The sequence below is a fragment of the Eublepharis macularius genome, chromosome 1, assembly GCF_028583425.1.
Source record: "Eublepharis macularius isolate TG4126 chromosome 1, MPM_Emac_v1.0, whole genome shotgun sequence".
Taxonomy (NCBI): Eukaryota; Metazoa; Chordata; class Lepidosauria; order Squamata; family Eublepharidae; genus Eublepharis; species Eublepharis macularius.
The window spans coordinates 79156632-79184119 of NC_072790.1; the positions used below are offsets into that span (position 1 = coordinate 79156632).

The 27488-nt window shown below is 40.9% G+C and overlaps 2 protein-coding genes across 3 annotated transcripts in view; one reads left to right on the forward strand and one right to left on the reverse strand.

The window, feature by feature from the left end:
• The window catches only part of UBE3D (ubiquitin protein ligase E3D), an 85295-nt gene extending 64394 nt beyond the window's left edge, over positions 1–20901 (reverse strand). For both annotated transcript variants that reach the window (XM_054999967.1, XM_054999887.1), the window contains exons 1-8: positions 20732–20901; positions 16915–17111; positions 15306–15396; positions 12164–12401; positions 8977–9046; positions 8334–8403; positions 5611–5719; positions 5035–5204 (exon numbers count right to left, since the gene is read on the reverse strand). In XM_054999967.1, the coding sequence (XP_054855942.1) occupies positions 5035–5204; positions 5611–5719; positions 8334–8403; positions 8977–9046; positions 12164–12401; positions 15306–15396; positions 16915–17111; positions 20732–20871 (1085 nt within the window). In that variant the 5' untranslated portion in view covers positions 20872–20901. The remainder of the gene's footprint in view (positions 1–5034; positions 5205–5610; positions 5720–8333; positions 8404–8976; positions 9047–12163; positions 12402–15305; positions 15397–16914; positions 17112–20731) is intronic.
• An 850-nt stretch (positions 20902–21751) lies between these two features.
• The window catches only part of DOP1A (DOP1 leucine zipper like protein A), an 81527-nt gene continuing 75790 nt past the window's right edge, over positions 21752–27488 (forward strand). The window contains exon 1 of the mRNA XM_055000532.1: positions 21752–21785. The gene's annotated coding sequence lies outside the window, so the exon portion shown is untranslated. The remainder of the gene's footprint in view (positions 21786–27488) is intronic.

A 27488-nucleotide genomic window follows, 5' to 3' on the forward strand; every position in this document is an offset into this window, starting at 1 on the left:
CCTTGGTAAACAGGGATACAACATCAAAACTGACAAGTATGTCTTGTGGATTGAGTTTCAGAGAACTGATTTTGTTGATGAAATCTGCTGAATCTTTGATGTAAGACGAGGTTTTCCCGATGTGGTCCTGCAGGAGATCTGCCAGATGTCTAGCTAATTCATATGTCGGTGAACCAATGGCACTCACAATGGGTCGGAGTGGGACTGAATCCTTATGTATTTTGGGGAGTCCATATAGTCTAGGTGGCTGTGCTTCAGTCTTGCATAGTTTTCTGTGCGTGTCGGGATGTAGTGAGGAATTCTTGATCAGCGCATTTGTTAGCCTGGTGATTTTGCAAGTGGGATCTCATTTTAGTTTTTTGTAGGTGGAGGGGTCCAGGAGTTCCTTAATCTTCTTTTTGTATTCCTCTGTTTTCATGATCACTGTAGGGCACCAAAATACTGGACAACACTTCCAACTACTTTGTCAGACTGCACAGGGAAGCCATTGAAATTCACAAGCATAAGCAAAACTTCAACAGGAAAGAAGAAACCTTAAGAATGAACAGAGCATGGTTTCCAGTTCTGAAAAACACCAGGCTAACAAAACATTCTATCCCCGACAATAGCCCTGCAGAGAAGATTAGCACATCAAGTACCAATCCATATGCAAAGGAACCTCCTCAGGATACAGTGAAGCCTCCCGCCATTAGCATTCCACACCCTGGGAAACTCTTACACGATGACTCAGCTCAACCCCACCCCTCCTGAGTAGATACAATGACCTACATCTTTTCCACACTGTGACACTGAGAGATCTCTGTCTTTTGGTGCTACACCTCTGAAGATGCCAGCCACAGCTGCTGGCGAAACGTCAGGAACTACAATGCCAAGACCACGGCAATACAGCCCGGAAAACCCACAACAACCAAAACAAAAAGGTTTTAGGATTGCATAAACCTACCAAGAACAGCAGAAGCTAAGCATACTTTGCCTAGAGTACAGGAATGCTCCTGGTACTCTAGCCACAATTCTGTCAGCCACCAGAAACATTAAGACCTCCTCCACTGCATTATGCATTTGCTGCTTCCAGATTTACAGAATGGATTAGCCTGCAAACTGGTTCTTTACCACATTAACAGCGCAATCGTAAACAGAATAACTCCTGTCTAATCCCCTTGAATTCAACAGGCTTAGACTGGAGTAACTCTGTTTAGGATTGCATTCTAAGTGTGACACATAAGGAACAGAATCTCTCTGCCAGCCTACAGAATGGAAGCTGAATAAGCTTGAGAACAATGTGAGAAAATTAAAATTAACCTGTGTCCTACTGATACCAGTACTTTTACTCCTCCAGTTCTCTTTAACATATCCTTTTGACTTTAGAAAACCTACTCTAAATGAACTGCAATGCCATAATTTAATGTCCATTTTAAAAATTCAATTGCAGTACACCTTACGTCCTCAAAGGCTTTTTTTCAGATCTTATTTTTCATCCACAAGACTCTTAAAGCTAATGCATTGTTTTAAAAGTAGTATCTGCCATCTCTTGCAGAGAGAGGAGTCTTTACCCTCACTGTGTCACGGAAGGTCACCGGGTGACTTTGGGCCAGTCACACTCTCAGCCTAACCTACCTCACATTGTTCTTGTAAGGATCAAATGGGGGGAAATAGAATGATGCATGCCACTTTGGTCCCTACTGAGGAGAAAGTTTAGGTATGAATGAAGTCAATAAAGAAATAAAAAGCCCTGCAGGGAACAGAAGGAAACACAGAAGGTGCCATGAACTGGTCTGAAGGCTGTTAATAAGGCAGGTCTGGGTATAGTTGGGTCCTAGATAGGACACCTCTTAGGAACCTTGAGCTTCATGAATGAAGAAAGAGGAGAGATTTAGATAAATAATTAGTAAAAATATTTTTCTTGTATCTGCTGGTGGGAAGGCAGGACTGCAGAGACAAGAAGTGGGGGAAGAATAAAAGAAGGTACTCATGCTTTGGTTCCCTAGCAATAAAGTGCCCACCTATTTTGCAGGCACACGGGGTGGGGTGGGGGATTTACTTGAATGTAGTTACATACTGTTCTCTCAATGAAAAACCCAAGGTGGGCCAGGGCAGAAGCTAAGGCTTCCCCACACTCCAACAGTAAGATACACCAAACTAGATGAGAGTCATTTATGATGAGGAAGGATCAGGTCATCTCTTTTAAGTAAGACAGATCTGCTGATCTGGAGTTTCTTAACATCTGTACTAATTTCTTATCAAAGCAACCCACATTTTTCTTTCCCCAGTATCAACCTCTCCATCTCTGCTCCAGCAGAGGAAAAGGACAAGTAATCCTTCTATTTTATGAGTAAAGAAAGAGCAAAGGGGCATAACTGGAATGCCCTGGGCAGGGGAGCTAAAGCCTAGCCATCTTAAATCTTAATGGTTCTTGAAGCGTTTTTTCTTCTGGCCAGACTCTAATACATTAGGTCAGTCAGACTGGGAGGAAAATTCAGCCCAATTAACTAAGGTGTGGAAGGGAGCAGGGTTTAGTTTCCCTGGCCTGCATGTGACGTTTTTTTAAAAACTAACAAGCCACCCCACACCTTCTTGAGGATCATAAGGAAGGAAAGTCTCATCCATGAACGCATGCATTATCACCCCATGCCTGCTCTGAAAGTGAATTTTGACTGCCCATAGAATGGGGACATACTCCTGCCTTCCTGAATCTGAAAAAAAATCCTTTGTGTGAAGGGTGTAAACCTTGAAAAACTCATCCCAACTGAGTGGAGGCACGGGAGAATTTATACAAAGGAATATATTTCCCACCAGTGGGAACTATTGCCAAATTGATTTCCTTTATTCCCAACATTATTCCCAACATTAAATAATCCAACCTTTTAAAATCACATACTTTTAAAATGATGCCTCCCCTCCCCCCCCCCCCCGTACATCTCCAAGGGAGCAAAGCTTTTGAACGAGCAGGGATAGTAATGAGAACATAAATTTGATGTGCTGATGTGTTAGTCAGTTCTATTGGTGTGTGTGTGTGAAATTCCTTCTCTTGACATTCAAGAAGAGGCCCCAAACTGTCCAGATTCTCTGTCACCTGTTCTGATTAGCTGGGCACATTTGACATGCTCTTTGCTAAACAAAGGAAGAGAGATTTCAGGAGAAGTCATATGGATAAGCAGTGCCCTGCTATATAGGTGGCACAGTAGAACCAAAAAACTTTAGAGCACTTTTCAGAAATGCACAGGCTGCAATCCTGAGAACACTTTACTGGGAGTAGATCCTATTGAACAGAATGGAACTTACTTCTAAGTAGGCCCACTTAGGACTGCTTTTTTAGTTGCTTAAAATTTTTTAAAGAAAATAGCAGCAAGCCAGACCATAAAGAAGCTTAACCAGGCATAGGTGGTAGGGTGGCAGAAAAGACTTTATAAAAGTTTTTGTTTACAGAAAAGCTTGCTTGCAGTAGCTGAAAACTATTTTTTTCAATAAAAAGGTATTCTCATTTGTCCTATATTTATGATAGATGCATTGTGGAATTCTAAATTCCATGTATAACAACACACCCTCAAATGGGAATAATGAAAACAGAGATATATCCCATTGATATATAACTAGTATAAAACACATCCAGAATCATAAAACTAAAAGAGAGGCAGAACACTAAGTAACTCTAATCCCCAAACTGCCCAAGTACTGAAATATCATCAGTTGAAAACATAAAAAAATGTTATTCAGTTTTGACCAACTCTTATTTTGTCCACATTCCAAAGCCTAAAATTAAATATTCTGAGGGAGATTTCATTTGGAAGAAGAGAACCACTGGGATGTATGTAAAGAAGTTCATACTTTAAGACAAGATTTTACTAAGAATGGCTGGACTTAGGTTCAGCGGTGTGTTTGCAGGCCCAGATTCTGGCCTGGGTAAAAAATGTGTTGGCTACGCTGATTCTAACTCCTGCAAGCCAATCTCTGTTCCCTAGAGATTGGACCTTGAGAGACTGGCTCTCACAGCTTCAAACCTCACTCCCCCACAGTTTTCATATGGCTGGAAATGCTAATTAGACAGTTGGGCCCTGATTGGCTGTTGGTTGGTAGGGTGATGGCTGCAGTCCTGAAAAGATGGCCTCCAAGCTCACTCGTCTCTTCTTTCCCTTCTCTAACTATTCCTTCACCATCATGTGAGAAACTGCATGTTCCATTCTCCTCAGCACTTCAGCATACTCCATGGGGTATGGGAGAAGGCACACCTGCTAGTCCAGTGCAGTGACTAGACTAGGGTCAAGGTTCAAATCCCCACTCAACCACCAAGTTCACCTGAAGATCCTGGGCTAGCCCTCTCTCTCGCCCCAACCTGCCATTCAGGGATTTTGGAAGGATAAAACAGAGGAACCATGTACTCTGCCCTAAGCTTTATTCTGAGGAAGAGTAAAATAAAAATGTGGTTACTGGACAGATAGGCTTGTACACACTGGACTGCAGAAACAACATCATAGGGATCTCCAACATGGTGCCTGTGGGCACCATGGTGCCCACTGACACCTTTCCTGTTATTTGTCAAGTCTTTTTAGAAACTCTATGGAGCTAGGTAGAGCTTTTGCCCAACAGGGCTTCTGATTGGCCATTGGATATCTGATTGGAATTGCAGATTTTTTTAAAAGTTGCTTTGGCAGAAGCTGCCACACAAGGATCTTCAATGTATGGGTTAAGGTAAGCTACGGGTATGCAATTTTTTTTAAAAAAAACAATACGATCATTTTAAAAGCCATGATGTTAAACACAGCTTCTACCTGCAATGTCAAAGAGTTACCATTGGAGTCCTCACTCCCTTATATTTTGTAGTTGGCTCCACCTCTTGTGACAGCCATTTTGTGGCTGGTTGCTTCTCCTGTGGTAGCCATTTTGAGGCTGCACCCACTACATTGTGTCAGAATTCCAAAGGTACCAGTAGGCTCAAAAGGATTAGGGACCCCTCCACTAGAGAAACAATGGCAATTTGAACCTTGGCAATAAAGAATAACTCCCACTATTTAAAAAGATGTGTACACAGTGGATACTTACTCCTTATTTCTGCTTTTAAGGCAGGGATGATAAAGAACTTTGATAGTATTCCTAATATCCAAAGGCTTTGAATTAGACACCACATTATGTTCAAATAATGTAAAACCATTATTGAAGGTTGAGTTTCCAGAAGATTCCACCAATAACGTGTCAGAATTCAGTAGCCACATCTGTGGATAAAAGACAACCCTACAAGTTACATTTTCAAAGAGTACAGTCTGCTTTATATAAAGCCTCTGTCTATCTACATATTTTTTTAGCATGCAAAGACAGGTTAATATATGCATATACATGCTCTCACACTTTAAGAGAAATAAAACTTTAAAATCCACCTCCCCAGATGATGGTTTAGATCTCCCCATATACTGAACCATAATTTCTGTGGGGATGATTTCAAGCACATTTTGAAATTCTACTGTAACATTCCTAAATAGTGTTTTATCTTTTCAGCCCTGTTGAGGGGGTGACAGTGGAGGACTAAAGCTATCAACCAAAACCTATGGAACTTACTCCCTATATGTGCACTTAGGATTGCCGCCTAGGTAGCTTTGAACCAATGTGGGAAGTGAATCTTACCAAGATGTAGACTGTGCCCTCAGTCCCCTGTATGCTGAACCTGAACGTGCTTCGGGCTGAAGAAAGCTCTACAAGGCACTGGGCTACAACGCTCTGTATAAATAGAGATCTGTTTTTGAAGAGAAAAGACATTTTCATAAAAGGTATCCACAAATGCCATAAAGAACAAGTCTGTGAAAGAAAATCACAGGACAAACCCTGTACTGGGAGGAGACATCTGCATTTCCTAGCTTCTCCTTGCCAGCAAGGAGTAAGTTGAGTAAGACAACAGTGGAAGAAAGCTCTAATGGACAGGGAGAGGTAAACGCACAGTGAGGTACATGCCAGCAACAGCTCCTTAGAAGGTAGACTGTAAAATGAGGGCTGAGACTCAGTCCAGTTATTATCTGTTAGGGCCAAGCTACAAATGACACTTGAACGGCAAGTGAACAGACTCACATGTATTCCTCCCTGTTCACGTAGTGATCAAGTGGAGTGCAAGCGAACAGGGAGGAATACACGTGACTCTGTTCACTTGCCGTTCAAGTGTCATTCATCACGTAGCTTGGCTCTTAGACTAACTTAAATTACAGGGTGGTTGCAAAGATAAAACTATTGGGCTTGGGGAGGGGGGGCAAACGACACAGTCTGAGCTTCATGGAGGAATCTAAAAACAAACAAATTACATGGTACCAGTGGTTCAAGAAGGGGACAAGAACAAAGCTGCACCCTGCCAGGACAAGTTAGTCTGGAAAGTTAGCCCTGCAGAAATAAGTTGTTTTATGTTAATACAAGGCCATTAAACATACTAAAATCCTGAAACAGTAATAGCCCAAATTATTTATAGTAATACATTTACTCTCTTCTCTTTCTGATCCTCACCCTTCTTCCACAATAACAAACGCTTCTTCTCCCAGCTACATAATACATTGCTAATCTCATCTTGTGCTATGTCTCAAGACAAATGCTTCAAATCAATGAAAACGAGTCTAGTAACCTTATTATGGAAGCTTGCTGTGTGTAAGACAGCATGTGTGTGCAGGTGCACCAGGCTTGAGTGAAGCCAGACCCCACCCTTTTGTCATATCATATAAAAATAGACTTAAAATGGCACTCCAATGTACTCTTATTCTCTCCCAATATTAACAGTGTCATCCTAGGCAAAGATATACTTAAGTCCACTGAAGTCAATATACTTAGAAGTTTAGGATGGTACTGTAAATTGCTATGCATAATATGTTCATTTTTCATATAACAAAAAAATAAATTTGTTGCACAGTACTGACACAACGTGTTCACAGCAGGCTACATTCCATGATAGCCACAGCATATGTGCCTTTTCCTGTGCTTCAAACTGGACTGTATGAAATGTTTTATTTTAAAGCCATCTTCCAATTAAAAGGAAATAGAAAACTTTAACCAAAGCCAAGATTGTACAGGCTAGAAAAAAGATAGTTGGTTATCAGCTTGTAATTGGCAATTATATTATTCATAGCAGAAATTAATTAAAGCAACATTAGGTTTGCATAATTTGCCGCTGATTAACCCTAAGACTTGCTACAACAGCAAATGAATGTTCAAGTTGGGGATTATTAATACTGTTGTCAGCAAATCACAAATGGTGAAGTTAGAAGGATGTTACAAGGATGTTAAACTGGCTTTCAAGGGCAAAGGTATCTGAGACACCACTTAGGAAAAGTAAAGCAGCAATGGTCCCAATAAGACTGAGAAAACAGCCTTGCCATACACTCTCAGTATTCTGTTGCACAATGTGGAAGAATGATTGCCAAATAATGACCGTGGTGTAACATGCTACTAGGTTCCAGCCCCATAATGTTTAATCACCTGGCTCCAGCAGGAGAAAACATGCATAAAAGAGTTCTGTGAGGATTTTTCTCTAGGCCCAAAGGCCAGCCTAAGACCCAGGGCAGTATTATCACACTGATTAGACTATGTGTAACTACAGGTAATATTGAATGAAGACTTTGAAAACATAAGACCATCCCTGCTGGACAAGACCATTGGTCCATCTAGTCCAGCTTCCTGTTTCACACAGCGGCCAACCAGCTGCCTTGGAGGACCAACGAACATGTTACAGAGATCAAGGCCTTCCCCTGATGCTGCCCCCGGCAGTGATATATGCTTGTAGCCTTTAGTCACCACAGAACTTGACATCCCTTAATCAGACATATGGATAATCTAATTTAAGAATCAAGATGACCTTTGTGTTCACTAATTCTGTTCACTAATTTTACAATCAAATCACATAATTATGACACCAAAAGCAACAAACACACTAAATAGCAATAGCCAGTGCTGTGTAGCAGTTAAGAGTGTCAGACTAGGATCCAGGGAGAACCAGGCTGAGATGCCCATGAAGCCAAATGGGCAACCTTGGGCTAATTCCCTCTTGCTCAGCTAAGGATAAATGGAGACAGGAGAACAATGAAGGCCATCCTTGGAACTCTCTGGAGGAAAGGCCAGATAAAAAGGTACATATTAATAATAATAATAATAAATTAACATTATTTCACTACTTAAAACAGCAGGATCAGACTTACAGTGAAATCCTAAGCAGATACTTAGGACTTAGACTGGAGTAACTCTACTTAGGATTCCACTCTTAGTGGATAACAATACTTATTTTCTGAAACTGGTAGAGGAAAAGTGCAACAAGGATCCAGATATTTAAAGAGTAACACCATTTTAATACTTAAAATATTATACAATTTCAGCTTGCACACCTTGTTATTGTGCCGAAGCTCTCTTCAGATGGCTGAACAAGCAGTTCACTGAAATAATATTTTATGACACCTAGAAGCGAAAAAGAAAAAAGTTTTCAAATTCTCCATACCGAATGAAATAAAGGCATAGCAAAGGAGACAATTAAAGCCTGATAGTGCCACATCAGTGGTCAGAGGACCAATTGTAAACCAAATGTGGACCTGAAGGAATCCCACTCCTTTTTGTCCACATGTCATGTACCCCCTGCCCCAAAGAGGAGCCACATGTCCCCTGCCTCCCTCTTCTCTCCCTGTAATAAAATACTATCTGTGATGTTTCTATAGCAACTAGTTAAGAGTTTTCCCGCCCTTCTTCAGCACCTTCTGGTGGGCAAACTCCCATAATAACATTACTACATGCATTTTGCTTTATTAAACACTGTTAAAAGTAACAATTTTTTGTTTGCCCCATTCTTCTCTGATGAAATCAACGGTGATTTTTCAAGCAGATTAAGTGGTGGGAAAAACTTTCATCTAATACATTTCTGTATTTGAAGACAATGTTAAAAGGCACAAGAATAGGCTCAAAGATGGGATTTTTTTGCATTTCTAGCTGTGGGTAACTAAATAAGCCTAAGAAAGATTTTATTTGTGTATTCCATACCTGTGGACAGAGCCTCTCCCAACAATGTCTTGCAGCGCTTGCAAATTACTCTGCTATTTGCCTTTGAATTCTGGAGGGCAAAGAAATGTCACTGAAATGTCTCATCTCTGCAGAAAATTTACTTTGCTACTTTAAATAAGTCATGCCATTGACTAAACAGAGAATTAAATCCTATGGACAATTTTATTAACACTTTGCTCCCAGCTCACTTTTTTATTCCAGAACAAATGGCTTTTCCCAACTATATTATTTCCACATCAAAGAAGATTATTACCATTCTGCAAAACAGCAGCATACCCGTCAGCCTTTAAAAATTACTGCACCTGGTCCCAGCCATTATAATTTGTGACAGACAGTCCCCAACTATGGAACATTAGTGTTCCGTTGTGAAATACATGGCATCAGATGCTAGATTATTCACAGAAAAAACATTTCACCAACAGATGAGAATGGATCCCTTCTTCGTTCAAGACCAAAGACACTAATTCATCTTGACATCCAAGTATGGGCACCCAAACAAGTTCTAGTTACTGGGAAAATAACACACTGAGATTCTTAATCAGGATTAAGCTCTGGTCAAGAAGATTCCTGGTTAAAGGGAAAGAAACAAACTTCCACCATCAATGCATATTGTACAGAGGGAGTGCATGAGGCTGACAAGTACTCTGGTTCACATGCAACAAGAATGAACTCTGGTTTGCTTGTGATCACTAAATCAAACTATAGAGCATTTCTGTAAGGCAGGCCATTTTTATTCCCATGGAGGGATGAAGGGAGTGGGATCTAATGACATGCCTAAAGCTCACAAAGTAAGCCTGTGACTAAGGAGAGATTTGAACCTGAACGGTCCTGGGATACAGGAAAGTTAAGAAAGAGAGCCACAGCTTCCCACAATACGACAGCATAAAGCCTGTGTAAGTAGTCACTTCCCTTTGCCCCAACAAAATGATACATCAAGAAGGGAACTAAAGTGAGTCCTTAAGGAGAGCAGGGCTGAAGAACGCTGGGATGCCTGCTTTACATGAAGAAGAGGGTGCTTTAGCTTCAGCAATGCAACAGGGAAAGCCCCACATAGGACTGGTCATCCTGAACTTCCTACAACTGAGTAAGATGGTGGCAAAGCAGTTGGAAAGTAATGAATTCTGGAGGAGCAGGGCTGGAAATCCTTAAATCAGTCTGACATTGCAGAAATTTCAGATAGAGAGCTCCAGTTTATTGCCTAGATTAACAAAATGATTACACAAGATTCCGAAGGGAGCTGAACAGTGAATTTGCATATATATACATCACTTCCTAAGCATCACAAGTGGCTGCCAAGCGAGCACATAATATAATGTCTGACTTCTACAACGCAGACAGAACATATCCAGAGTATATAAAACAAAACCCTATGTCAAGGTTAACTCCAGTTTATTATTCTGCATATACTACATGACACTTCTTAGAAATCTCTTTGAGTAGAAGGGCTAATCAAATATGCATGAACATAATATGATGTAAATGTCCACACATTTGCTTCCTTTGTATGGGTATATGCTGAATTTCATTATGCAATTAAACTTAAGAATGTAAGAAGAGCCTCACTGAGTCCAAACAAGGATCTATCTAGAGCAGCACCCTGTTTCCCAGATGTTTCCGGGAAGCCCCATAAGCGGAGCATAAAAGTAATAGCTCTCCCCAGCTGATAGACGGTAAGTCACAGCTGGTTCACCCCCCCCCCCCCCCAAGTGTTCCAAGCAGCTAACTGGGGTGCCACAATCCCCTGCTGTACTGACATAGCCCCGGGACTTATCTTGTGCCTAACCGGTAACAGCACTAGAGATGGCAACAGGCATGGCTCGTGCCATCATTGCCTGACAATTTCAAACCTGCCAGAGCCTACTCTCCAAGGTGAGCTCCAGAAGCGCTAGCACCCCCATGCCTCTGGATCGAATGAGCAGCAGAACAGGAAAAGGCACAAAAAAACCCTTAAGTCATCCTGCAGCTGATATTGAGAGGCATATTGCTTCCTTAATATGGAAATAAAACACAGCCATCATTTATGTACTTCATTTATATCATGCCTTTCTCACCAATGCAGACCCGAAGCAGTTTATATTGTTCTCCTCTCCTTCAATTTATCCTCACAACAACCCTCTGAAGTCGCTTAGGCTGAGTGTGTGTGACTGGCCCCCAAACCTCCATTGCAGAGTGGGGATATGAACCTCAGTCTCCCAGATTCTAGTCCAACACTCTAACCACACCATATCACACTGGTTCTTGTCATGAGTTTCCTTGTAATGAAAACTGTTCCCAGTGAAAACCACATTGAAGACGGTTTACTTTATTTGGGACATTAGTGTCTAACAAGACAGTATTTGGAGCCCCGTGTTATAGTCACCTATAAAACACCACAGTGACAACTGCTACTTAAATGTATTTTTTCCCTATTTCATTGTAGAAGTAATGGCAGGAGATGTCCTTACTGGTTTGAACAAAAGTGGCAATACTTTTTTTGCCACACAAATTAAATCAATGTATCTTGTATGACAACTTTCAGCCGCTGGCACTTTTCATGCTTTTACTACAAAAGGTCCGCAATATTGCCTTGAAGAAAGTATTTTCCCCTCGAGATAACTGTGAGAATGCTCGTTACCTCATGGCATTTAAAAGTTGTGTAGTTTAGTTGCCACGTTGGTACCAAACACACGGAGAGAAAATGTCGTAGTATCAATGACCTGAAGGGCCAGTTCCCCACACATGGAATCATGTCACCCAACCATTCGTTATTCAGAGATTTATTGCTCAGCAGAGTGGTTACACTGATTGATTATAAACCATTGTTTAAGGCAATATGGAAGAGCCATTGTTCCACATATTTATTTATATTCAATTTATATTCCGCCCTCCCCACATCAGCAGGCTCAGGGCGTATTACCACAAAGTTTAAAATCACATTTCACAATTTATACCATTTAAAAACATAAAACACCTTAAATACCATAGATTAAAATACATATATACATAAATGTAGACACATATTAAGTTGCAACTTGATGTTATAATTCCCAAGCTATGAAAATGTTTATCAACTCCCTCCAAAAGTTATGAAGGTGAAACTACCATCATTTAATTTATGAATAGAAATAAAACCAGGCTCATGGCCAAACTTGTTTCTTGCTCATTGTTTCATGTCTAGCGTACTCACCAAGGCAGAAGGACCACTGTTCCCAGGAGAAGCACCCTGAGATTCCGAATGAAGTAATTTAGACCTTGACACAGGGGGCTCACTTCCTGAATTCACCAGGAAATAATTGTGTCCAAGAAAGCAATCATCGTTTTGAGGGAGCAACAGGCTGCTGCTGAACGGGTTGGGATGGCAGCACCATTCCTCTACCAAATCACTCCAGTTTTCACCAGGAAGGGAAAGAATTCTGAGAAACCTCCTAAGGAAGAAGAGAACAAACATTAGTTATGTTACTCAGACCTACAGTTATTTCAGTAGACCACTGGGAATGACTTCATCCTTGACACTGATACAACACTGAATGGGATCCTTTACTGATTTGATAATTGTACAATTGTAATGGGGGAAGAAGAAGAAAATTAGATCCCTTTTTCTTGTTTCCCAATTCCAGTCAAGGTTCAGACAAGTCAGCGGAACAGTAAGATTAATAAATTGCTTCTTGTCTAACCCACTTCACTAAGAGAAACTTTTTAAAAGGAAAACACGTTTATTGAATGTGCTGAGATAGGAGAACACTGACTGCTGAAAGACTCACAAATCTTCCAAACTAAGAAGGAATTCTTGAGATGGCAGGTTACATTGGTGGGGTAGTGAAGAAACTTGCATTCTCCCCTCTTTTTTCCATTATTCACTATAACAAAACTATTGAGAAGAACTTTAAAAGCTGCTTCTACAGGTTGAGAACAGGCAGTTCTTCTTTACCAGTGATATTACAAGTAATAGGCAGCCTCTCACCTATTTCACCAGTGTTGACTGCAATAATACAATGTGGGGAACTACAAACACCTGCAAAAGCAGTCTGATCAGAGTCAACAGGAAAGAAAAAATAAATGCATATGCTACAGTCAACAATGACCGAATAATACCACTTTGAAAAATTCCACTTCCTGGTAAAGGAAGAAAAAAAAACCCTGTCCCTTGGCCTACAAGCATTTTTTAACTACGTTATGCTGCAGACGAATGTCATAAAACAAAACATGGTCAGTTAGGAAAGAAAAAAGTGAGCTATACAATACTTAAGCATAGAGAGGCAGTTCCCATTTTCACATCATAAAGGTGAAAATAATGAGAGGCTCAACAGGGCCTCCAGTGGCACTAGAGAAATTTCAGAGCTGCAATACTTAAGGAGAAATGAAGACTTATCTAAGCTACACTTGGAATTAATAAGAAGTAACAAGAAGGACAGATACCTCAGGGGAGCCCTTACAGTGATCAACGATTACTTTCATGTGGCCAAAAATTACACACCCACAGAATGGCTCAATATTAAGGCCTTTTCCTTTATCCTTGGCACAGCCTTCGAAACAAGCTGAATCCGCACAGCACAGAAGAAAAGACCTTGTACCAAGCTATTCTGTGAGCAATGAGAAGTCCACATCCCGTGCCTGGTGTTAACTTGCTCCTTATGCCTGCTGTCTGGCTGTCATCTTGCCATGTCATTATATGAACATTCACAAGAAGGCTCAGACCAGACAGTATTTATAAGCAGGGAGGGGAAGATGGGGTAGAATCTCTCCGCCAGCTCCAGAACATCCACCTCAGTGTTTGTCTTCCCTTCCTGTTCCAGGTATACAGCTTGGGCATGGTCAGAGGAGCAAACCAACAGCTTAGAGGAGGAGGCCCACTGGACCCAGGACAGGCCAACAACGTAGACGTTTAATTAGTTTGTTTATATTGTGTTTTTGACTTCTGTAAGGAAAGGGTTGCCAGCAGCCTGGAGAATAAAATGTCCTGTCCCATAAATAGAGGCTTAATGTGTGCAAATAGGAATTTGAAGCTTTTAACAGCACTGAGGTAAACAACATTATATGGTTAAAAAAATCCCATTAACCTCTGTTAAAGGGGCAGGGCATTTCTTCTCCAGACATTTGGCAACTGTAATGTAAGAACTTGGGGTCCCCATCAGGGTGAAAAATAGGATATAAATATTTAAATAAATATCATGATGAACTCACATTGGTTAACTCATTAATGTTATGAACTCAAATTAGTTAACTCATTAATGTTATGAAATGAGTAACTTTTCTTTAAAGGCAGGAATTTACATTTGGAAAATATTTAGTTTATTGAAGTTGCCTTAGTACTAGGTTATTTTATGCACACATTCCTAGTTTTTCTGTTCAAGATACATATAAGCCGGTTTCCATGTTAATCAGAAAACAAAAGATCAGATCTTTTATTCTGCTAACACTAAAGAGACTACATATTTTTAGCAGGATACCGAGTCTTCTATTTATGCTAGGAAATTAATACTTGATGCAAAAGGTAATACAGTAAGCTGATGCCTAAACCAACAACTTCTGCACTTTTATTTTTCAATGTACCTGTAAAACAAGTGTGCAGTGATATTTTGGATTAATGGAAAGGGTCAGTGCCAGAAAAGTTAGTAAAGGAAAATTAATTTAAATGCCACTCTGCTCAGGTCTCTGAGAGGGACTTAATGGCAAGACCAGAACCGTGAAAAAGCTTTCCCCATATATTAGGCATAAAAGAAGCTGGCACAATCCACCTGCCAGACATTATTGGGCTTCTCAAGTGCTTGGTAACCACACTGCTTTTGCAACCCAAGGCTAGCAACAACAAAAAAAGGTTCATCAAGCCCCTGGCAAGGTGCCAGAGCACTAGGAAGTCTGCAGCTCTCAATATTATGAAAATCTGACTAAGAAATATGAAAGAAGGGGGTAAAACCTTTTTCTCCCGTGGAAAAAAAAACGTAAAATCCATAGAAACCCATAGGGAGTAAACAAGCAGTGAAAGCATCTTCGTTGATCCTTTGGGTGGGGGAGGAGGGAAACAGGAAAAATACTGTAATACTTTTATTAGAGCCAAATGAAAATAAAATTGAGCTAGCTTTCACGAGTCACAGAACTAACTCATGGTTAAATAGAAAAAAAATATTGGTTGTGGTAGCACACAAGTAGGTTATGAGAAGATCTCTAATGCTCCGCCAGGGAATACAAAACCTGTGCCCAATAATCTACGTGATCATCACTGCTACTTGCTCAGTCTTCTGTTAACATTGTGCAGAGCTCACACTTCCCACTTACAGCAACGTGTATATGCATTCATTCACAGAGAAAATGTACTAGGGTGCAACACTTACCTATCTTTTATTACACTCTCGCCGCAAGATTGGCAGTAAAAGGTGTAACTCTTTTGGGATTTAAGGCTGTCTTTCAGAGCTGAAATTGATTCTGAAAGGACATTAAAAATACAGTCCACAAACCTTTATACATTATAAACCATGCAATGTTTCCCTCCGCTTTTCACCAAGACATTCTACATTTTTGTGAAAAAATGAAAATGACATGCATATAACACATTATAGTCTGTAAAGTTTACCCCTTCTAACTCCATTGAAGATAATGGGTTTAGAAGGGTGTAACTCTGCTTAAGATTGCACTATTGATGAGTTCATAGATATGGTAAGATTTAAACCAGGGACATTCTCATTTGCAGTTCACATACTCAACTGCTACACTACTCGCATGGGGAAATGATCACCTATGATTACCGCCATACTTTCAGAGCTCTATTTTGTAACCAACATTAACATTCTCTTTAGATCTTTGTAACAATGATTCAAGATTCAGTGTTCTTGAAAATCAGAATTTTGGTAGTATCAACTAGTGAGAGGGGTTGAATTCAGAGATCAATCAGTGGAAGAAGTGCTCCTTTCCCTTCCTTCAGCAGTCCTTTCTGACCCCCAGAAAGCTGATTTCTGGGTCATAGGACCCACATGGACAGACAAGTGCATCAGAGGCAGGGGAAAGTGCAAAACCAGTTGTCCTCCCCTCTTCCACAAACGCTGTTCTGCTGATGGAAGACTGGTGGTTTTACCTCATTCTTTCATTTCACTGCAGTCTTCAGATCCATGTGGCTGTTTGTCCCATCAGGAACTCTAGAACTCCAATTTGTGGGGGCAGAAAAAACTTCTTGGATAAAGGGAAAATCCACAGCTGCCAGTGTCTTCCACTGATGGAACATTATTTGTAATGTAACCCATTATTTGTCTGGACTTGTTAAAAGGTAATCCTGTTAAAATTCACTCACTTAACTCACAACTGAGTAATACAATGGCTCCAGAAATAATCTGCAACGCTATGCAGCTAAAAAAAATAAGCATAATTTCAGTCAGGCAGCAGTAAAGTATTATTTCTACCAGGAGTTAAAAACCAACATTACCACATAATACCATATTTACTGGAAATGTGACAGTGTACTCCAGTGTACCAAAGCAAAATAAACCCATATATACATGTGGCTAACCAAGGTAACCTGGAAAATTCCTGCTAAGGTTGCTAATGGTAAGTCAAAAGATGGGCACTCCCGTGAACTGATAAACTGAAACTATTAAGAGAATCACAGAATAAGTGCAGAGTTAAATCTCAAAAACTAGGCCAACTATTGTGAACCTTCTGTATGCAGAATCCCTGCTATTCTGGTTATTAACAAGATAGTTAATTTTATTTTCATTAGGTAGAGTGTAAGGAGTCGATTCAAATAAATCCAAGTTGGATTAATTGAAGCCTTAGAGGTAGGGAAGTAAGGTTTTCTCCAACTGGAGTTTATTTAGTTAAACCTTTCATAATATCACACATTTCACTTAAATTGCTAAAAAACATACATAATCTCTCAACAATTTGACCTGCATTCTTTCCATAGAGGTAACTTAAATCATATAGCTAACAAAAATAGCCAATCACTCTTACTTGTATGTAAACCTGCCTGAACTAGCAGTCTCACATGTAAGCCATCCCCAGGCACATACTGTAGTCCTCGACAGGAGGAAGGAACAATCCTGACCTCTGGTGGAAGGTTGAGCATCTGACAGTCTTCACCATTTTTTATTTCTATGGAGGATGCTTTCACAGTAATATCCATGGCCCAGCTTTCCGGCTTTGATGCGCTAAAGATATTTAAAAAGAGAGCACTTATCTTCCATTGGGAACAAAGCCCTGTAATGATAACATTAAGAACTAGGGGAGCTCTGAAAATAACAAACAACCACTAACTGATAATTTAGAGAAATCTTAATATATCTCCTATTGTATTTGAGCTACATGGCAGAGGTAGATATAGATTCATTTTCAACTAATCTTCTTTTACATTTCTATTCTGTTTTCCTACAAGCTGATCAGAACAATGCTCCTCTATCTTCTGTGATAGCAGGTGTTTGTTTGGGTTAGAAGAACAGTATCAGTACAGTTGGGATTTTAAAAGTAAAATAAGTAGCATGAAAAAATAAATCCTCTCAAATAGTAGTTATCAACCCTTCCAAAAAGAGACCTAGATTAGACATCATCCAAGTCACAGACACTAATCCTAAAGACAATTATCTGTCATTAGGATTAGCCAGTTCGATGTAGTAGTTAAGAGCAGCAGGACTCTAATCTTGAGAACTGGGTTTGATTCCCCACTCCTCCACTTGAAGCCAGCTGGGTGACCTTGGGTCAGTCACATCTCTTTCAGAGCTCTCTTAGCTCCACCCACCTCACAGTATGGTTGTTGTGGGAATAATAATAATATATTACTTTGAGTGGGTGTTAAATTGTCCTGAAGGGAGGTATATAAATTGAATGTTGTTGTTGTTGTTCTATCTTGTTAACAACAACAACAGCATTTGATTTCTATACCACCTTTCAGGACATCTTAACGCCCACTCAGAGTGGTTTACAGAGTATGTCATTATTATCTCCACAACAAAACATCCTGTGAGGTGAGTGCGGCTAAGAAAGCTCCAGAGAGCTGTGGCTGACCCAAGGTCATCCAGCTGGCTTCAAGTGGAGGAGGGGGGAATCAAACCCAGTTCTCCAGGTTAGAGTCCCGTGCTCTTAACCACTACACCAAACTGTTCCATTTAGTTTTGCAGTACATTACAGTCTGGAGTATTAACTAACATGCTGAACTAGGACCAGAGACACTGAGGTTCAAATCCATGCTTGCCATAAAATCTTAAACCAGCTACTCCTTCTGCATCTTAATGTACTTTACAGGATTGTTATGAAAATAAAGGTGAGGAGGGGGAACCATATATGCCACTCTTTGGACAAAGGACAGGATAAAAAAGAACCAAATACAGAAACAGAGAGAGGCTTGTTATAAGCACAAACGCATTTACCCTTCAAACCTGAACTTGTTTTATGCTGGTTTAACTATTATGAATTCTCCCAAGAAACTAGAGAAATGTATTTCATAAGGATTCTGAAAATTTTGTTAGATAGCCAGAGCTTTCTTAAAGAACTGCATTTTCTATCATTGCTTCATAGCAGATAAATTATGACTCTTCAGATAGTTTTAGGCAGACACTACTGTACAAATATATGACAGAAGCTTAAAAACCACCTTATTCAGGAAATCTATCCTGAATATCTACAAGTCTCCAGTCACCATCCTTAACACACCAAACAATCCATCATCTACAGCCAAGCTTTACGTTACAGAAGGGAGCTCTGATCTTGAAAGCTTAGAATGAAAATCTTGTTGGTCTCTAAGGTGCCACTGGTCTTAAATCCTGCTATGATAGTTAAACTGTTTGCATCTGAGGTAAATCTCACGTCCAAGAAGTTGAGAGAATCAAGGCAGTCCTGATTTATATTATTTGGTATAATATTGTACAGCTACATATTTGTGGAAAAAGGGGTCCCCGTTGACCAGAAAATACCTATGCTATGGATCATGGAACCTGCATGGACAAAAGGCATATGAATCGGGGTTGTAGTAAGGAGTGGAATTAAGTAAGACTGAGAGCGGGAACCACAAGTGACAAAAGGCACAGGTTGGATACTTGTCAGCTTCCCTCAAGTTTTGATGGGAAATGTAGGCAGCTTGGCGGAATGTTGGACAAGTGACAGTTGAAAAGTCCATTGTACAGCAGTCAGAGAGCCAAGCTGCAAGACTAGGATGCCTACATTTCCCATCAAAACTTGAGGGAAGCTGACAAGTGTCCAACCTGTGCCTTTTGTCACTTGTGGTTCCTCTCTGAGTGAAAAAGGTGGCTGGATCCAACCTACAATATGAGAAGCAACAGCAGTGGAGTCCATTATGGAATAACGTCCAAGGCAAGACTCAGCTGTGTTCTTCAGAAAACACTACACAACAAAGCTATAGAAGCATTTACACAAAGTCCAGATATTAACTTTTAAAAAGTTGAAGATCTGGCTGCCTTTACAATGGCACATTAATTTCCAGAGGAGAAGCTGTGTTGCAGTGCCATTATAAACAGACCAACATGTTTTTAAGTTCATTAACTTCTATAGACGTAGACGACTATAACGCTGTAATAAGATGGCACTGTCATTTCCTCTTAGCAGATTTATGTGACTGAAGCTTTTTTGACTAAAGTGACCCCTTTCTTAGATTTAAGAAATATTGATGGCACTCTAGGCATTCACACTGAGCCAGTATGATCTAGCGGATACAGTGTCGAACTAGGATCTGGCAGACCCAAGTTCAAAGCCCCATTAAAAACATAAGAGAAGCCATGTTGGATCAGGCCAATGGCCCAAAGGCTGACATGTATTCCATCTTACAATGTTCAGGACTGAAACTTTAACCCTTCATGGTGCTTGAATGAACAATGGGATTGCCATTTTGAAACAATGCTTTTTGAGACTTTTAAAATTAGTTTGTGTTATAATCCCAGCTCAACCTTCAGAATAATGCAGAACAAAAAAGAAAGCTCTGTGGTCTGTGCAGAGTGCTTTCTTCACAACAGATATCTAGCAACAACCAGAATATATATCAGATCAAAGGGCTTAAACCTTCCTATAAAAAACCCTGATTTTCTTAAGAACATTTTTTCTTGACTGAGAGACCGTTTCCAAAAGCAGATCTTTCCCCCTCACAACTGATTACATTCCCAGAGTCTCCCCAGACAGAGCAAAAGGTTTCCAGAAGAGTTAGCCGTGTTAGTCTGCAGTAGCAAAGTAGTAAAGAGTCCAGTAGCACCTTTAAGACTAGCCAACGTTATCGTAGCATAAGCTTTCGAGAGCCACAGCTCTCTTCGTCAAAAGTTTTCCTGCTCCCTTCATGGACTCTACCCATTCTCCCTCGCTCTCCGCATGGGCGCAGCGTCCTGGCCACCCGCCACCTCCTGCCCTTTGGATCCGTCCTCAAAAAACCCTTTTGGGGAGGGGGAGTGTTTGTTCGTTTCATCCCCGTTCCCAAGGCATGCCTCGTCGCTCCATGCCCTTCTCTGGTCTCTCTCTTCCCTTTCTCTGCATGGGCTCGCCTCGGCTCCGGGAGGCAGCAGGGGCAGGGCCCCGTGTATTTCGCGCCCCTGGCTCCGCGTCAAGGGCCTGGCACGCTTCCTAACACTGGGTAAATAAACAGATGCCTGCTGCGCTTTTCTCTCAGACTCTTCTCACCCCACCCAAACTCCATTCCGACGCAATCCCTGGCGCCGGGACTCCGGTAACCCAAGCGGAATCTCGCAGGAAGCCGATGAGGGGGACCCTCCGGCCGGCCCACCCAGACTGAGGGGAGAGGAGTCGACAGGGGCGCGCGGAAAGAGTTGCAAAGAAATACCGGATGATCAGCAACCCGCTCTGCATCCTCTGCCTAATCTCCAAGAAGGCCGCAGGCGCCATGAGGACAGGACGGGGCCTGGAAGGGAAAGCCCGGGCCGAAGGAAGGACAGATGCGGAGCTGCCCGGGGAATGACCCATGTGCGAAGGAGCACGGCTGAAGCTCGGCGCAGGAAGTCTCTGCACGCCGACATCGACCGACGCGAAGAGATCCCGCCGCTCCTCTGCCACAGCGCCCTCTTCACCTAGGTAGTTGAAGACAGCTCGAGGGTTGAACGAGTTCGGTCAAAGCTGGAGGGGTATTGACAGCTACTGCCGCTGTGGGTGTATTTTTTTAAAATGCATTTTACCAAATGTCATCTCACCTTTTAATTCCTGGACTTTACGATCCTGCGCTTGAGGACTCTGTCCCTTCATAAGCTCATATACACACCTCATGAACACCCATTAACGTTTATCTGGCGAAAGAAGAAAATACTTTTGTTTCCGCTTAAAATATTTAAGTGTTCTGAGGTGTTACTGTTGTTTGTTTCCGCTCAGGACGCTAGCCATGCAATCCTAGGCAGAGTTACTCCAGTCTAAGGCCATTGATTTGGATGGATTTATACCGGAGTACCTCTGAGTAGGATTGCAGTGTATCACTAGTTTCTCTTGCCGGGCATGAGCGCTCTTCTGCCTCAGGAGATCACGCAAAGAAAATACGCTGGAGTCTTGTGACCACCTATAAAAGCGAGCCAACGTTTTATTAAATTTCTGCCGACAGTCCGTTTCCCAGAGGAAAAAGAATAGACCGTGCAGACATTTTGTGTAGAGGGAAAGGAGCAGGTCGAGGGACATGAAAGGCAAGACGCGCCGGGCGGAACGCAGTTCTGTACCCTTCCGAACCAAGAGGAAAAGACGCGCTATTCAAACACGGGCCGGTAGAAGGCGCTGCAGTGCGCAGCGAGGCGGGCAGCGCGAGAGGGAAGGACGCGGGCCGCGCTGCCTTCTGGGAGCTGTCAGTGCCCTCTCCGGTGTGTTTCGGCGGCGGAGCTCTTCCGGCTCGGGACGCCAAGGTAACCCCTTTCGCCTGCGCTCCTCCCTCGGCCTCGATCCTTCGAGCCGCGGCTTTGGTGGGGGGACGGCGCCCCGACGCCCTTCTTTCCTTCCTCTACGGCGGTAGTCTCAGTAGGGGCGGGAGAGGGAGAGGGAGGTCCTCATAACACTTCTTCGGCCAGAGATGCTCAGGCAAGATCCCTCTTACCTGCCGCCGATGCTTCTCCCTTTCTCGTTTCTCTGGCAGACTTTCCCCCCATCACACGCACACTGAGAGGCTGGAAATATTGGGAGTGCAGGGCAGAAAGGCTTTCAGACCGCAGGGTTGGTATCGTCTCTCTTTTCCCTCACCTAGTACATTCTCAAGATACACCTAACATAATTACCTCTCCACTTCCTTTTTTATTCCTTGCCGTTCTGCTTTCATGAATGGACTGCAGTTTTCCCCTGCCCTATCTCTATTCGTGGTACATTGCTGTGGGAAAGGGGAGAATGGAAATTGTCGTCTGTGTACAAAATACTATTTATTAATGTTATTTATAGCCCATCTTTCTCAGGGAGACTCAAGGTGGATTACTCAGTGTGGCTCAGTAAAGTCAATTTCAAAGACATTTCAATAACCGTGTAATAGGGTGTATAAATACAAATTTTTAATAATAATAACAATAATGTTTGATTTATATACCGCCCTTCAGGATGACTTAACACCCACTCAGAGTGGTTTACAAACTATGCTATTATTATCTCCACAAGAAAACACCCTGTGAGGTGGGTGGGGCTGAGAGAGCTCCTAGAAGCTGTGACTGACCCAAGGTCACCCAGCTGGCTTCAAGTGGAGGAGTGAGGAATCAAACCCGGTTCTCCAGATTAGAGTCCCACGCTCTTAACCACTACACCAAACTGGCTCTCTTAAAAGATTTAAAACCAGCAGAAATCCAATACAGAGCTCAAGAAATGCTGAAACAGAGCATAAGCAGTTCTAAGATTGATGTATTAAGCAACATAGGGACTACCCAGTAAGAGCATACTTACAGCAATAGTAATAAAGTCTATAGTCCCTCCCTATTCCTTTACAGATGCATTTCTTTGAGACTGCTTCCTAATCTTACAGCCCTCCTATCTGAGTAAAAACTCCTCTTGAATTATTGTCCTTTTGTTCTGTGCCCTAATTGTTTTAAAATAACTGCCACCTGTGGATTTGTATGTACAAACTCAGAGGCTCATAGTGAAAGAGTTTTTAAAAAGTTATCTTCAGACCAAAGTGCGGATTGTTGGTATCACATAATAGTTCAAAGCTTTCCTGGAGTTACTAACCTACCTTATGAAATCTTGAATGTGTGGATTTAAAAAGAATCAAAACCTTATATTTTTTCAATGTTGATTTATCTGAAATCTAATAATGTGTTTTTATGGTAAGTGGCATTTTGCATTCTGTTTCGAGTTAATTCATTCAGGTTTCTCTCTCATAATCTCTTATCTGTTTTCATATTTTGGTCTTCTGCAATAAAGTAGTGTTTGCTTCACTGATTTTATTCTTGACAACCCAGTTATGATAAGCCAGTGACTAGAGTGTCACACTAGGGTCAGGGAGACCCATGCTCAAATTCTCATACTGCCACAAAGCCTGCTAGTGACTGTGGACCAGTCATTCTCTTTCAGCATAGCTTGCCTTACAGGGTTATTGGAGGAGGGAGAGTGATGTATGCTGCCCCTGCATTCCTTAGAAGAAGGGCAGCATAAATATTTGTGTGGGTGGGTTGATTGTTTTTATGGATAGTTTATTCGAATAGATATTAGTAACTATGCCTGTTGAAATGAATGTTATTGTGTAAAATCCCTTGCAAAGTCTGTGGTGGATCTTTACTGAATATGCGAGGGAAGCATCAGTGAGATGGGTTCTAATTTAATTAAGTTTTAATTTAATTAAGTTTTAATCAGTCTCCATTCCTTCCCACTTTGTAGCTGCAGTTACCACAACTTCCTTCCCCTGTCCCTGCCCACACCAAATCCTGGACTGGATGAGGGCAGTCTCAAATGCTGGCTCAGATTTAAAGAACACAGTTGTCAAAACACTACTTATGAGTCAAGCAGCAGAGTTCAATGGAGGAAAGCCAATATAGGAAACACACCCTAATAGCAGAGATAAAATATTCTTAATTAAGCATCTTCTGGATTAAAAAAAACTATAGAAATACTAAAATTAAAGAGCCATTGTCTAGAAAGATTGGAGTGTTCGCTTTCTGATTTTTGTAAATTGCTATTTTAAGGCTGTAAATCCTATGTATACTTGGAGATACTACCATTGAGCTCTGTGGAAATTACTTCTGAATAGAAATGCTTAGGATCACATGTCTGATTTCTTCCATGTATGTAAATATCCTCCTGTTTGGGTCTTGAAAAACAATGTTGTTGGCAAGTGATAGCTTTTGCAGATCTGTCTTCCATTACAGAAAGCTGGGGGAACATATGATGAATTCATATGATTTTGTGATAAAGAGTGGGCAGATCTCTCAGTATCACATATCTAAAATGTGAATAAATCATTATAAGAAAGGTGGGATAAGGATTTCAAGCTACTCTCTGCACACTAAAAGTACTAGAGAGGTTAACTATAGTAATGCTTATCACTGATTGGATTTCAGAGTAGATAAGCTTTTTCTTAGAAGCTTAAAATACAAATTGCTGAAGAGATAAGATAACTACCTATGATAGTCAATAATCAACATTATGATACGACTCACTTTTGAATCTCCTGCAGTTATGTGGATCTTTGGCTTTCCTTTGTCCTCTGAGGAAATTTGAATCCAATCCTATGTTTTATTAGAATTAAGGGGAAAAATAGAGGGGTTAGATTACAACCTAAAATGTAAAATATATTCCAAGAGAGTATTTATTATAAATGTGCACAAAATATAGGTTAAAAACTAGTTTAAAACATAACACCTGAATGGCAGGCTCCATGCATATGCTGCAAATTGCTAAAACGTTCTCCACACACAGATGGTGGTACAGTTCAATAACCGACACAAAACCTGACCGTGGTACAGTGCAATGAACAACCTAAAGACCAACCATACACATTTTGGCCCTAAGGCCTTCCTCAGTGGCCAATTGTACAGTATTTCTACTCAAACACACCCACACGTTCAGAAACCAATAATGAAATGCTCCTGATGCTTTATCTAAAACTCTGGTATTGTGTGGTAAAATACAAATGTTGTGGCAAATCCAGAACTGCACTCACACAATGCTCTTCATTTGCTATTGCTGTTGTATTGTACAATACTATTGTATTGTATTACCAGAGTTTTAGATAAAGCATCGGGAGCATTTCATTATTGGTTTCTGAATATGCAGTGCAATCCTGTGCATATTTACTGTGAAATTACTCCCATTGATTTCAATGGCTCTCACTCCCAAGTAAGAGTGCATAGGATTGAAGACTAACAATGGATAGGGTTAGGCTGTCCTTTCCATTTAAGTGTATTATTTTTCCTTTTAATTACTATTCAGTTTTTTTCTAATTATCATTCACAAATCATGTGAATCAGTCACCCAGGCTTTACAAATCAGCTACTGTGAAAATTGCTGGTATATGAATAAATGGCAGGTTATTTGCTTATAGCAGTTTTTTACAGCTGTACTAATTCAAAAGTAAATTTTTTAAAAATCCAAGAACACAATAATCTCTTTTATTGATTATTCTACTTCTAGCAAAAGGATGTGTTTTTCCAATGCACCTTCCTGCTAAATAAATAAATTGGGGCTTGAAGGCCTTGTTTTTTAATACATGAATAATAATCCTGCTGCATCATAGACTCTTGAAAATACATAAACCTTCAGTGATATTTTTGATATATTGACAGTTTATTGATTGATTGATTTGATTTGATTTGATTTATGCCCCGCCCTCCCCACAAATGGGCTCAGGGTGGCAGTTGAAGAGAATGCAATTTTAGTTGCCTAACAGTAATCTCAGAAGTTATTGTAGAAGATGTCTAATATTAGTTATGAGTATGTGGAATGACACACTGTAAATCACAGGCATAGTGTTATTACTTCATTGATACCCCACCTTTTCCCCCAGTTGGGAACCCACAGTGGCTCACATTGTTCTGCTTTCCTCTGTTTTATCCTCATAACAACCTGGTTGTGCTAGGTTACGCTGAGAGAGTGTGGCTGGCCCAAGGTCACCCAGCTAGGTTTCAGGCACAGCAGGGGCTCAAACCTGCGGCTCCCAGATCCTAGTCCATCACTCTAGCCATTATATCACACCTTGAAAATGGAAATAAAATAAAATGAACTGTGTTAGACAAATAGCATACAATGTGAAGGGTCTTACCAATCATTAAACTGTACTTCTATATTTGCTTTGTAATCAACAGCAAGAGTATTGGGTAGTGGTTGTTTTCCCACCACTGTATAAAAAAGCCTCTTACAAGTAAACAATGGTTGGTTTGTAAACGATGAGCAGTTGAAGACCTTCACTTGGATGTTGGAAAAATCACGTTACTTGCTTAGGAAATCATTTCACAATCCTTGCTCAGGAATGAATGAGGTTGCAAGACAGTAGTGGCACTTACTACATATTAAAGAGAACTCAGAATCAGGCTATCAAGAAGCTTTTGTGATTGCTTAGAATAAAGTGCATAATGGCAGATTTGAGATCTATTGTTTTGTAAATTCCACACCATCAAAGTTGTTCTTTGTCACTAAGCAAGACTAGGAGAAAAAATGGAGGAAAATGATCAATTTTCAAATAATGTGTGTCAGTTCTAGTAAATTTGTGACATATGAGAAAATTCCAAACTACTGAATAAATTGAACAAGCTGAGCTGAATACTAAAAGTTTCTTACTTCAACGTGTGCCTAGAAAAAGAGAAAAGCAAAGAAAGAGATGGGCTTCCAAAAAAAAAATCTTTATTGTTAAATCACTTCTTTTGGTTTAACGGTCCAACTCTGATAACACTGAAAATGGAAAGCGAGTTGAAAGCTAGTGTAAAGTTTATAGATTTCTAGTTGTGCCCATGTTTGAACTGAATAAAGGCTGCAGGGCCCAGCCATGCAAGACTCCTTTAGCTGCTCTTCCCAATGTATGAAACAGCTGAAACTCCATCCCATCCCTCCCTACATGTATCTGTTTCCTTACTTTGCCCATATGTTGGCTCTGTTACAGGGAACGTCCGGTGAGCTGCATAGGCAGGGAACTCCAACAGAATCTCTGTTAGGTAGTTAGAATCTCTGTTAGGTAGTGAGGGGGATGATGAAGCAGCTGCTCAGCATAAGCAAATAAATGCTTGCCTTTTGGACTTGCTGCCTAGCAAGCAGGTTTCATAAGGGAAAAGCACAGGCTTTTCTTAACCTCTCGTCCACCAATGGCTGTATCTCAGTAGATGTAACCTGCTGGAGATGTTTTAAAAGGGGCCCTCTCTGCTTTGCTAGTGGCTTTTAAAAAGTAGTTCCTGTTGTGGCAGAGTCTGTCAGAGGCTCTCTTTGCTAGTTGTCAGAATTAAATTCAGGACTATGCCCAGTTACTCTATTTGTGGTTCCTTTCTCCTAGTATAGAATTTGCTCTTGCAGAGTTTATTTGCAAGGGTAGGAAAAGTATCAAGATGGGTAACCGTGTCCGTCTGTCTGTAGCAGTAAAAAAGAGCAAGAGTCCAGTAGCGACTATAAGACTCTTTTTTAAGAATAGGAAAAAGCAGTGTTCAATAAAACTGACA